Consider the following 12569-nt stretch of genomic DNA (forward strand, 5'->3'; position numbering starts at 1 on the left):
ATTCAATTCTTCATCCTCGGTGTCACTTTGCCAACTTCAGATAAATCTATCTTTTAACCCACAATGAGCTTTTTTTTTGTTTTCTTCATTGCAGTTAGTGTATCCTCTGCTTTTCATCAATCCCTCACAAATTTCTCATTCACTCCAAATACAGGAATAATAGAAGCAGCAGATACTGACACACAAGACTAGAGCGCCCCCTGTTTGCTGTCAGTGTGAAAAAAAACGTGTGAAATTATATATTTTAATATATAAGTTGCACCTGGGTACACTGCAAAAAACAAAATCTAGCCAAGTTAAGATGACTTGAATTAAGGTTTCATCATAATTTGAGTAAATTCCACTTGACACAAAAAATTATCAGCCAGTGGAACAAGACTTTTTGTCCTTAAAATATGAAAATACATCTTGCTACACTTAAAAAAGAAAAACAGCAACTTTTTGCACTTAAAAAACAAAATCTAATATTGCTTGAATTAAGAAAAACACACTTATTCTACTGGTAGATCATTTTACTTGTCAAGTTGAATCGACTCAAATAAAGTAAGATGTAAAAGTAAACAGTCCAAAAAAAGTGCAACTTATAGTCTGAAAAATACAGTAATAATGCAGGATACTCAAACTTGTGTGAAGCAAAACACAACTCCAGGTCTGTTTTTGATGAGGTAACAACATTCTAACATGACTTAAAGCTCACAAGTTAATTTTGGAGAATGTAGGACCTTTAATCACTTATTTTCAAGATGCCATTTTGCCGATCAGCACCTGTATTCACTTTCATATGCATACGCCCACTGTTCTGTACTTAATTCGTTCTCCAATTTTATTTGCTTAATCTGGTACAATTGTGTAACTTTTCTGGTGGAGGATCCGTCAAATGCTTTTACCCATGAAGATGTTATTGCTTTGTCTAGATTGTTTCGCAGTATGACATTAAACCTTTCTATCTTCATGGAGACCAAACCAGACCAAGTTAATTGAATAAATGTAAAGCAGAACTGTTTAAAATCCGGGTATCATTCGTTCATTCATTTTTCAATATAAAACCAAAAACAAGAAATTAAAAAAAAAACTACTTTTTTCTTCATTATTTGTCTCCAAAACTAAAATGAAAAAAAAAAAAAAAAAAAAACAGATATTGATTAGTTTTTTCAGTTTAAAATTTTGTGTTTAAATGAAAAATGGAAAAAACGGATTCCCGTTTACGTGACTTCTGTGACTGCAGTGACGGACTTTTGCGCTGCACACGGACTGAACCAGAACTGATCCAGGTCCTGGACCACATCGTGACCAGACCGGAACCAGAGCGGGACTGAGATTAGAACTGAGACTGGGACCAGACCGAGACCAGACCAGGACCAGGCCAGGACCAGAGCAGGACTGAGACCAAGACCAGACCAGGACCAGGCCAGGACCAGGGCGGACTCCGAGCATAACTCCAAGCCTCCGCGGGGTCCGAGCCTCAGCTTCGAGCTCCGGCCCTGCTGTGGGCTCTGAGCCTCCGGTCTGGTCCCGGCCTGGTCTCGGTCTCAATCCTGCTCTGGTCCTGCTCTGGTCCTGGTCTGGTCCTGGTCTGGTCCTGGTCTAGTTCCGGACCTGGATCAGTCCTGGTTCAGTCTGTATGCAGCGCAAAATTTCTGCATCGCAGTCACAGAAGTCACATAAATGGGAAACGCCGCTATCCGTTTTTTCCATTCTTCATTTAAACACAAAATCAAAAACTGAAAAAAACGAATCATTATCTGTTTTTTTCATTCTGGTTTTGGAGACAAATAATGAAGAAAACTGTATTTTTTTCATTTTCTTACTTTTGGTTTTATATTGAAAAATGAATGAACAAATGATACACAGATTGTTTAATGTCATACATTGTTTAATGTCATGTGGAACATTCCAGGCAGAGCATGGCGTTTTCATAGAATTACAAGAAAGTTACGGACCCACAACCAAAAACTTACACCTTTAGTGCACTCTTACACTGAACCAACACAGGAATCAGCAACAAAAAAACCGAGGCAACACGAGTGAGAGCTTTGTACACAAAAAACAAATTTAGAATCATAATAATAGCTCATTTCTGAATTATTATTGTAGTGCAGAGTTATATTTAGAATTTCATCATTTCAAAAAGTAAACACACTCCTACTCTCAGTTTGAACCATTTTAAACAAATCTGAGCCTTGGTCATTTCTCTCTGTGATTAAGTTGTACATAAATTAGCTCCGACATTGGCTTCTGTCATATAAATAAATATTAAAAGAGCCAGACTTATAAACAGCTCTTTGAAATGAACCGTCCTAAAGATTCAGATCCCACAAAGTAAGTGAAAGTGCCATCACTAGGATAGAAGGATAAATCGCACAAGTTCCAACAAGTATGTATTTGATTTTAGGAAAGTAACTGTATTCTGGATATTAAAGCTGCACTGTGTAACTTTTCTGGTAGAGAGTCCATCACCTGCTTGTCTCTGTCTTATACAGTGTGGCCATGAACTTCTGAACCTCCATGGAAACTTGCAAGCTAAATTACGGGTTATATTTATGGAGAGGCAAGGCTTTTTAAGAGTTTTGAACAATAAAAAACACCCGCAGTTGAACAAATGCAAGACAGGTCAGTTTAATGCCATACTGTGGACAATTTATACCAAAGCATTAACATCTCCATGGAGACAAAACAAACTGTGGACCTTCTTCTAAAGAAAGTTACACAGTGCTCCTTCAAAGGCCCTGTACTTGATTTTGTACTTGACCAAAATGTGTCTCGCCACAGTCCAGATATATTGTATAAGCAGCTCTAGGGGTCAGCTGTGTTTTCCAGTCATCAGGAAGTGTGTGTAGGGTTGCTAGTTGTTGTTAGCTTTACAGTGGTGGCAAAGCTTCGTACTGGTCTGGTCTAACAGCTGTGAAAAGCGCTTATAAAGTTTTGTGGTGAATGGCTAGGATTAGGGATGGGCATAATTTCTCAAGTAATCGAAAATTGATCATTAAAGGGATAGTTCGGGTTTTTTGACATGAATCTGTATGTCATCCCCGTGAGCAGTGTCGTGCATCCACACTGACTTACCCCCGAAAGCATCCGGTGAGCCGAGATACTGGCCGTTTTCGGTGCTGACGAAAGTAGTCCGGCAAGTTGGCTGGGGACAGTAAAATAAAGCGTTTTTCTTCTCAAAACAATATGTGTTCAAAAGAGTGATACATTTACATCACAAAACCATCGCCCTCAAAAAAGTCTGACCTCATAATCGCTTGGCACTATTTTCTCTCCGTTCGTATCACTGCGCGCTGAGTGTGTTTACAGCACATCAGTGTCTCGGGTATGATCAGGTGTTTTGAGTATCCCGGCTTCGTCTTGGTGCATGTAAACGCAGTATCCTGGTGACTACAACATAAAGTTGAGTGCACATGCGTCCAAAAGACAAACACTTTTCAGTCTTTTCATTACAACAGAAGCCAAAATAAATAAAGTGATGAACATAAATAAAGTGAGTGAAAAAGTCCGAGACATCAACCTGGTCCCCATGAGGCGTCGGTGGAGTCAGTTCATCAGCACAGAAGCAGTTTATGAGGAGCCCAGCCCATATTACATGATCGTTATATCCACAGTGTAATGTGTGTATCTGTACAGGCCCATGAACATTAGTGTGATGTTGGTCACACATGAGAATGTCTGTGTTTACTAGTGTGGAACCAAAATGTCATTTTTCATGAGTTGTGTGTATGTTAGTTGTGTGACTGTAGATCAGTTTGTGTGTATCACCAGAAAAACAAGAAATGGAAATTATTTTTGTTCCAATTAGAATTTTAATGGCTACACTGAAAGAGAAAGGAACTGTTCTAATTAGTGATTATCTCAGTTATCTCTTGATTACTGATCTGTCACAGAGAGAACACTCATATTCCACTGAGTCATGTCTTTTGGAGTGAGCTGTGTTTTTCAGAGCTTATAGTTTATGCAAATGAGTCATGTGGTTTTAGGTTTCATTTCTGTAAAACGTAAACAAATGTGTCAAAGCTGAATTAAACACATGATAATGTCAAACGGGCTGATGTGGCTCTAGAGTGGTGATGTTTATATGTTGTAAAGTTGAGTTTATTTATGCAGATTAGTAATAGTCATAATAATTCTGATCATTTTGATATAAAAATGATAATGATTAAACAAAAATCGATCGTTAATTCTCCCAACGGTCGATTAAGAACATTTTACCATCCCTCACTAGGACGCTCTGCAAACTGTTTAAACTAGCTCTGACTTTAATGCCTTTAAAGGTGCACTGTGTAACATTTCTAGTGGAGGGTCTGCCACCTGCTTGTCTCCATCGAGATGTTATCGCTCCGTCTAGAATGTTCCACAGTATAGATTAAACCTGTCTACCATGAGGGGGACAAGCAGTTACAGTAACAGTTCAGGTCTGTGGAGAGTCGTCTCTATTCACAGATGGAATTATTGTATTTTTGAGCAACAGAAACATCTGTAATGTATAAATGCTAGATGGATATGTTTAAGGTTACACCATGGAACATAAGTTTACTGTAAATAGGAAGAGTAAATGTACTAAAATACTCAAAATATCCTGATTGTGTATTTTTACTGCATGTAGAAAGTACAGTGTATAAAGTAGGGCTTGTTTTCGTGAGTTCTAACTTAAACAGACTTCAAAGCTGCAGGTGTGTGCTTCCTGTATCTCTGTTATTTATAGAGCCATGTGGACAGGCTTAACTTTGATCACTCATTTGCATATATTTATGTATGCAGAGTGAGCAGGGCACTTTGAGTTCTACAAGTAAAACTCATTTCATTTCATTATCATAATATTAAAGAGCCCATATCACACGAAGTCCTGATCTATGTTCTAATGTCGTTTCCTCGTCGCAAACAGACCTGGAGTTGTGTTTTGCTTCGTTCACACATGTTTAACACACAAATCTTGCGTATTTAGGCTGAGTTTTTCTCTCGAATAGAAAACTTTGTTCCATCGTGTGATGTCATGTGGTAATACAGCAAGTGCTCCATTGTGTTTTTAAATGTCAGACACCTTCACTAGAATTATTTGGATAAGTTCACCCCTGGAATTGCAAATCTCTAATGAACTAAAAGTAAGACTGAAAAGCTTGAAAACTACCGCTTCATGACATCACGAGGTCAAGTGGTAACGGAGGGAAACGGGCAGATTTTTGACATTCAAATGTCTCTTATTCAGAAACTAGAGGGACTATTGAAATAAGTAAAGTATCAGAATGTAGGAAAGAGTTACACTCCAACAGGGTCAAGTTAAACCTGTGATATTCTTTCAAGTTGTTGACAAAAAATTTAAAACTCATGTCGGTAACGGAGGGAATGAAATATGCAGCACTTTTTGGGCAATAAATCCAAACAGTGATAACTCTTGGTTCTCACTTCCATATCCTTAACAAACTGGTTTGAATATTTGCTTCATATAGTTTTCTACCATATGGTACAAGATTAGGTTGAAAAACCTCTTACTTTTTGACTCATGAGATTTTTTATTAAGAAAGGTCATGGTAACGGAGGGAAAAGTAACGGAGGGAAAATTGTGCAAACAAGTAGAAGGTGCAGGATTTTACATCATTTGTCAACTTTTTTCTTCTGAATACTTTAATATTACTTCAAAATGAAAGGAAACTATTTCTATAAAATATGTCAGTCCTTCCAAGCAAATGTTTATCATTTTAAATACATTTTAATAAATCATGTCCCTTCATCAACAGTTCAAAGATGGAATAACACAAGATATGATGAAATACATCCATTTATTGACATGACATGTTTCATACATGGTCTGTTTAAAACATATGGAACTTTAGAACCAAAAATGGTTCAGAAAAAAGGTAAACAGTTTCATAAACTAGAGTACATATGTATCTGTTCAATACATTTTTATATCAGATGCATTAACTTGAATTTTTGGCCTTGATGTTTACTTCTGCTTGACTGGGCCCTTGTGTAAATGAAACAAAACACAACTTGGGGTGTTTTTGAGGAGGTAACAACATTCTAACATGGCTTAAATCTCACAAGAGTCCTTTTAGCAGATCAAAGGACTCATATATCGGCTCATAGATCCAATTATTGCAGAGACCCGATTGCCTGTTGCTGTACCTTCTTGTAATCCCACATCTCATCAGATCTGGTTAGTATTTGCTTGGGATACCAGGTGCCACAGTGGGGCTCTAAACACAAAATCTGTTGTTGTGTCCTTAGGCAAGACACTTCACCTAGTATAAATGTGGTGTGTGAGAGCTGATGTTGTTGGTCAGAGGGCTGATGGCACAGATTGGCGGCCTCACTTCTGTCAGTCTACCCCAGGGCAGTTATGGCTGCATTAGGAGCTTATCTGTATCAACTGGAATTAATAATGGACTGTAAAGAGCTTTGGATGGTTTATGGAGATAATATTGCTTTGCCTTGAATGTTCTGCAGTGTCTAATGGTCATTAATGTGCACTGTTCCACCTTTTTTTAAATAAGTAAATACATCAAATGAATTCAGCGCTTTGTCGCTCAAATATACCTGGAAAAACAAACATTCTTACAGTGAGGGGGGGTGGCCTGACTGCAGATTTGAGCAGTAATTTTTAGCCTAGTGTCTCCATGGAGATGAATAAATTTAATGCTGTTCTGTGGACCCTTCCAGGTTAAGCTAAAACATCTCCATGAAAAAAGCAGAAGTTACATAATGCAGACAGTGCACATCTGACATTTTGACCTCAAGAGCTGCTCCTACAGTATATATATATATATATATATATATATATATATATATATATATATATATATATATATATATATATATATATATATATATATATATATATCTGTACTGGGGCCAAGACACAAAATCAGGTGACATTACACCACTGTATATCTGCCTTATGAAGCTACAATGTAGGACCCAACCAATATATCAGTTGGCCGATATTATTGGCCGATATGGGCACTCGGAGATATCGGCTATTGGACTAAATCGATATGGGCCAATAGTCCATGTGGGCATGTTATCCCTTGTTATAAAGCTTAGACTCTCTATATTATGCCCATTTAATCTAATTTACAGACAGATAAATGTCTTAATATGTGGCGCTGCATCAGGATTTATCTGTGGACTCATTTGTATGTGTCTGTGGCCGTACTGCCCCTGACAAATGTCACATCACTCATGTGCACATGTTTACATCCGTACAAAGCCATAGATCCATGCGCAACACTGAGACGCTGCTTTAAATGCTCTCATGTCTGAACCACGATACTGAGTAAAAATAAAAGTGAACTTCAGTGCAGTTTAGGCCAACAATAAAACTACTGCATGTTTTATCAAGGTGCCACTGTCCCATAGACAGAGGACACATTGTTGTTGCTGCTGTCAACATGCTGTAGGATATTTTATTGATGGATAATCATTTTGAGTCAGGATTAAAAGGACACTTATTTGTGCAGACTTGTGATCTGAGAAAGGCCTGTGTGAGCAGTGATTCTTATAAATGTGTTGGTTTTTAAAGCTCTTTTTGGTTCTTTCTCATTGGTTAGTGCTTAGCTGCTGTGGCTCCCTCACATAAACAGTTTGTTTTCTTACATTGGTCTAGTGTAAAGTGACTATAGTGGCATTACATTACTGGAGCTGCATTGATATGTAAATGAGCTGTGAATCGAGGTGTGAATCATTCGCATTTACACATAATTAATTACCGCGGCGCGCACGCATTTACTGCTAAAGGCTGATATTTGTAGTTTACTTACTTTCTTTACTTGCTAGAATGTGATGCAAAAACGCCTTTAGGCCGACCGACTGTCTTTAAATATGACGTAAAAAGGCAGAATAACAATAAATGTCGCCCAAACAAACCCAATTTAAAATCCAGTAGAGCCAGACCTAAGTTTTATAATCAGTTGAAGATTTATAGTGAATTTTTACATCACTAAATATATCGGCTATCTTATCTTAAACCTCCAACTCCCATTTTATCTGCATCATATCAGCCAAAAGAAAAAAAAAGGCATATCGGTCGGGCCCTACTACATTGCATCAGAGGTGTTATAAGTCCATGTTCTTAATATCCTTGTGTTTTGCCTCTACAGCTTCTCCGCCGGTGGAAAACAGACTGTGCGAGGGTCCCATGCCAAACCGGTCCCAGCTGTGCCACCTCCCCTGCCCCATCGAGTGCCAAGTGTCTCCCTGGGGTGCCTGGGGTCCATGTACCTACGAGAACTGTGACGACCAGACCTCCAAGAAAGGTACGCTCTGTGGTGCCGGCATGGAGGTGGTCTGCTCACGTGTGGAGGTCCCATTAGGGCTGGTGGGCTTCTTTCATGTGTGTTTAGATGTTTCCTCAGCGGGGGAGTGGGCCAGACACAACAGCCACAATGCAGAAGTTTCCATCGGCTTCAAAGGCATTCCACAAATAAATACAGGCGAGGATTGAGTTACACGGGACATAAAGATACGATTAAATACAGGGACGGGGTCACGACACGTACAGGGTAAACACACTCATTTAACACATTAAAGCTGCACTGTGGGACTTTTTAGTAGGAGGCCGCTGCATGGTTGTGTCCATGGAGATGTCAGAGGGTATTTAGTTTTAAGCTATAACATCATTTTACATTTTCTACCTTGAAACTGGCAATATTGCGAAAGACTTAAAGGCTGTATAGAGAATTTTCCAAGGAAAGACAAATCCAGCGACTGTTTGTCCGTTTTCAAATGTTGTGCATGTGTGACACCCCCTTCCTCCTCCGCAGCAGCTACCTCCTCCTTATGTGAGAAATCATGTTTGTTTACAGCCGCTGCACGTTCAGAATTGCTGTTGAAGTTTCCTGTCCAGAAGTCATTTAGCCAATGCGTCAGTCTTTACACCCGTCGTCTGCTTCAGTCACACCATCGTTGGAAGGAATCTCCAAGAATCACCTTAAATCAGTGTATCATTTGTTCATTCAATGTTCAATATAAAACCAAAAATAAGAAAATGAAAAAACAGTTTTCTTCATTATTTGTCTCCAAAACCAAAATGAAAAAAAACAAAACAGCTAATGATTTGATTTTTCAGTTTTCGATTTTGTGTTTAAATGAATAATGGAAAAAAAGGAACTTTTGTGCCTCATACGGACTGAAACAGGACTAAACCAGGTCCGACCAGACCAGAGCTAGACCGGAACTGAGACCAGGACTTAGACTGGGACCAAACCAGGACCGAGTCTGGGACCAGGACCAGGACTGGGACTGAGACTGGGACCAGACAGGGACCAGACCAAGACTGAGACCGGGACTGAAAACGGTTTAGTCCTGGTTTAGTCTTGTTTTAGTCCTGATTCAGTCGTGGTTCAGTCTGCATGCGGCACAAAAATCCTGCATCGCAGTTTAAGTCACGGAAACAGGAAACGGACGTTATCCGTTTTTTCCTTTATTCATTTAAACACAAAATCGAAAACTGAAAAAATGAATCGTTATCTGTTTATTCATTTTGGTTTTAGAGACAAATAATGAAGAAAATAGTTGTTTTTTTTAGATAATGTGGCAGCCCTACCACATCCACAATTTTTTTAATTTCAAGTCTGTTGCATCTCTATAATTCTATTTTGAACTTCCATTGACAATTTGATACTAAAAAAATCCTCCATACAACCTTTAATAATAATAATAAAACCACGGAGACACGCTAAATCTGATCTGCGCCCTCTTTAAGTTTTTATCCTTAGGGCCTATTTACAAGAGAATGTTTGCGGGTAAGAACAACAAAATATTTGATCAGAAGTGCCTTTCGTTTAGACCAGGCATGGCCAAATGTGGCCCTCAGACAAATTTTTCTTGGCCCTCAAGCTTCCAGATGGATTGGCCCAAAGTACCTTGCATCAATTAAAAGTATACTTTTCACTGCAAGTTTTTTGAAAATCTACCTTAATAAAGCAAATATTTAATATTTAGTGTTTATTCAAGCTAAGATCCTTAAAACCACTAAAGACTGATGACTGGCTCATTCTAACGAGTTTAAACATGCACATATTTCAGTTATTCGCTGTATTGAGCTCCAGTCTAGGGCCCTCGATCGGCCCTCTGCTTTGTCTGAGTTTAGAGATGTGGCCCTTGATGAAAAAAGTTTGGGCACCCCCGGTTTAGATGGTGATGCCGTTTTTGGGCTTAAAAATGCAAAAATCTGAAACCACCCTCCAGAGTGGAAAAATTAAAAATGCAGATCTGACACAAAACTCTGGTCAGATCTGCTCACGTTGTGTACACTTTTACGTCACATACATCACCACCTAGCGTCACCACCTAGCTGCCTGGCATGCATACCAAATCCAATTCCACACACTTTTGAGTCACTGTTTGTATGGCAACTTCCTCCCCAAAACGCTTGTCTAAACTCGGAATAAAAAATGAAGACGCAACGCCTCTTTTGCGTCTTTTGTTCAGACCGTCATCATATAAACGTAGCCTTAATATCCATGATGAATAAAGTGCCTTGTTTTTGTTCTCAGATTTTCTATATGCATTTTTTACCTATCGACATCAACTTAAACATTTTGAAGTTAGTAATAAATATTTTCAGCTGAGTGGCGAGCACTCTGACCACCCAGCAAGAAGGTTCCGGTTTCATTTTCCGGGTCACTCAGGCCTTTCTGTGTGGAGTTCCGGAGAATTCTGGTTTCCTCATCAACCCAAAACATGCACAAGGTCAAATTCTCCAAATAAGTAGACCTGGCTCAACATCTGGAGGTGGGTCTCCATGCGCAGCTCACTGCTCCTGGTTGCTGCTCCAGTCGCACTGAAAGATGGGTCAAATGCAGAGGACACTTTTCCCTGCGGGTATGATAAAGTTTAACGTTAATCTTCCTTCAAAATAATATTCTGTCATTCCACTGCAAGCACAATTTATGTTTTGTTTTTGTTTTGTTTTTTTTGTCCCCATTAAATAAAGTTCTGTAATATTTTTGAACTCTACATGTATGAACCCAGTCTGAGATTTTGTTGAATAATCCCAAGGGTGGAGATAGGAGGTGAAAACGGAAATGTTCTGAGATGTGATCAATAGTATGTGATCGCTTGTTTGAATTTGAATTTATTTGTTTGGAGGATAAGCCCCTTGAGATGTCTCCCCATCTGGATTTCGAGGGGGTCCTCATAAATACAACGACAAAAGACAGATACAGTTGGGCAGACAGTAGGATACATAAGTTCAAATAAGCATCAAAACAACAAAATCAACACAACCACACACACACACAGTCACACACTCACTCACACTTGACTGTTTGACACATAATAAAACCAATAAAAAATAAAATAAAATAAATAAATTAAAAATATAATAAATATATATAATAATAATAATAATAATAATAATAATAATAATAAAATAATAACATATTATTATTATATTATTATTATTATTATTATTATTATTATTATTATTAATAATAATAATAATAATAATAATAATAATACATAAAATAAATAACATATTATTATTATTATTATTATTATTATTATTATTATTATATTAATAATAATAATAATAACAATAATAATAATAATAATAATAATAATACTCATCATCATCATCATAAAACTGAGTAGTTCAAAGATAATCACAGATGAACAACAAAATTCAACAAAATGATCAAAAACAATTACACAGATTCTGTAAATATTGAACCAGAGCATTTTTAAATGAAGGGACAGAAGTTGGTCACATGGTAAATGGTCACATTTTTCTACAGCGCTTTTCCACCTTCAAGGCACTCAAAGCACTTTACAACAAGGAACCACTCACCCATTCACACACATTCACACACATTCACACACCCGTGTATGCAGACACTGTGGGTTAAGTGTCTTGCCCAAGGACACAACGACAGCATTCATCTGTGGGAGCTGGAATCACACCAGCCAACCTGTGGGTCAGTGGATCTGAACGCTCAACCTGTGATGTTTATGTCGAGAGCTGGAATCGAACCACCAACCTTCAGATCAGTGGGCGAATATATTTAAATGAGTGTTTTCCTATTTGTTTTTATGACTCTTGGGACAACAAAAATCTGATCTGCGTGACGTAAACTGTAAGAGGATCTGAATGGAATTAAATACTGTTTGAGATGTTCAGGAAAACTGAGATTAATGCATTTAAAGATAAATAATAACCCGGCTTGTGGAGGAGCAGTCAGGACCTGTCTGGAGCGTTCAGAGTCTTGGAAGCTCTGAACCTGTTTACAGTCTGGTGTGAAATAAATATCACGTGTACATGAACCTCTTTTAGTGTGGAGGATAAACACTCCTCGTTTCTAGGCTGGACCACAGTGACAGAATGGGGCCATATTCCCCCTGTGTGCATCCGCCCCCGTGTCTCTGCAATGAAGGGTCACTGAATTAGTCATAACACCATCATGAGGACCAGTGCCCATCTCCGTGTGAAAGATTATTATTAATATGGGTCAAAGGTCAGCTCTCTGTGGGGCTGTTACTGTGAGTCGCAACAGTAAATATGGCTGAAGTAGCAGGCTGTTAACTTTAATGTCTTATGACTAACTAGCTGCAAGCACATTCTCCAATTTTATGAC

General features: G+C 38.3%; 1 protein-coding gene across 1 annotated transcript in view; it reads left to right on the forward strand.

Moving 5' to 3' along the window:
* The window catches only part of LOC110156660 (thrombospondin type-1 domain-containing protein 7A-like), a 594009-nt gene that overhangs the window by 270104 nt on the left and 311336 nt on the right, over nt 1–12569 (forward strand). Inside the window, exon 10 of the mRNA XM_055163373.1 lies at nt 8094–8249. Within this exon, the coding sequence (XP_055019348.1) occupies nt 8094–8249 (156 nt within the window). The remainder of the gene's footprint in view (nt 1–8093; nt 8250–12569) is intronic.

This window comes from Boleophthalmus pectinirostris, unplaced genomic scaffold (genome assembly GCF_026225935.1).
Source record: "Boleophthalmus pectinirostris isolate CB_2022bp ecotype Guang Dong unplaced genomic scaffold, ASM2622593v1 HiC_scaffold_6, whole genome shotgun sequence".
NCBI classification, from domain to species: Eukaryota; Metazoa; Chordata; class Actinopteri; order Gobiiformes; family Gobiidae; genus Boleophthalmus; species Boleophthalmus pectinirostris.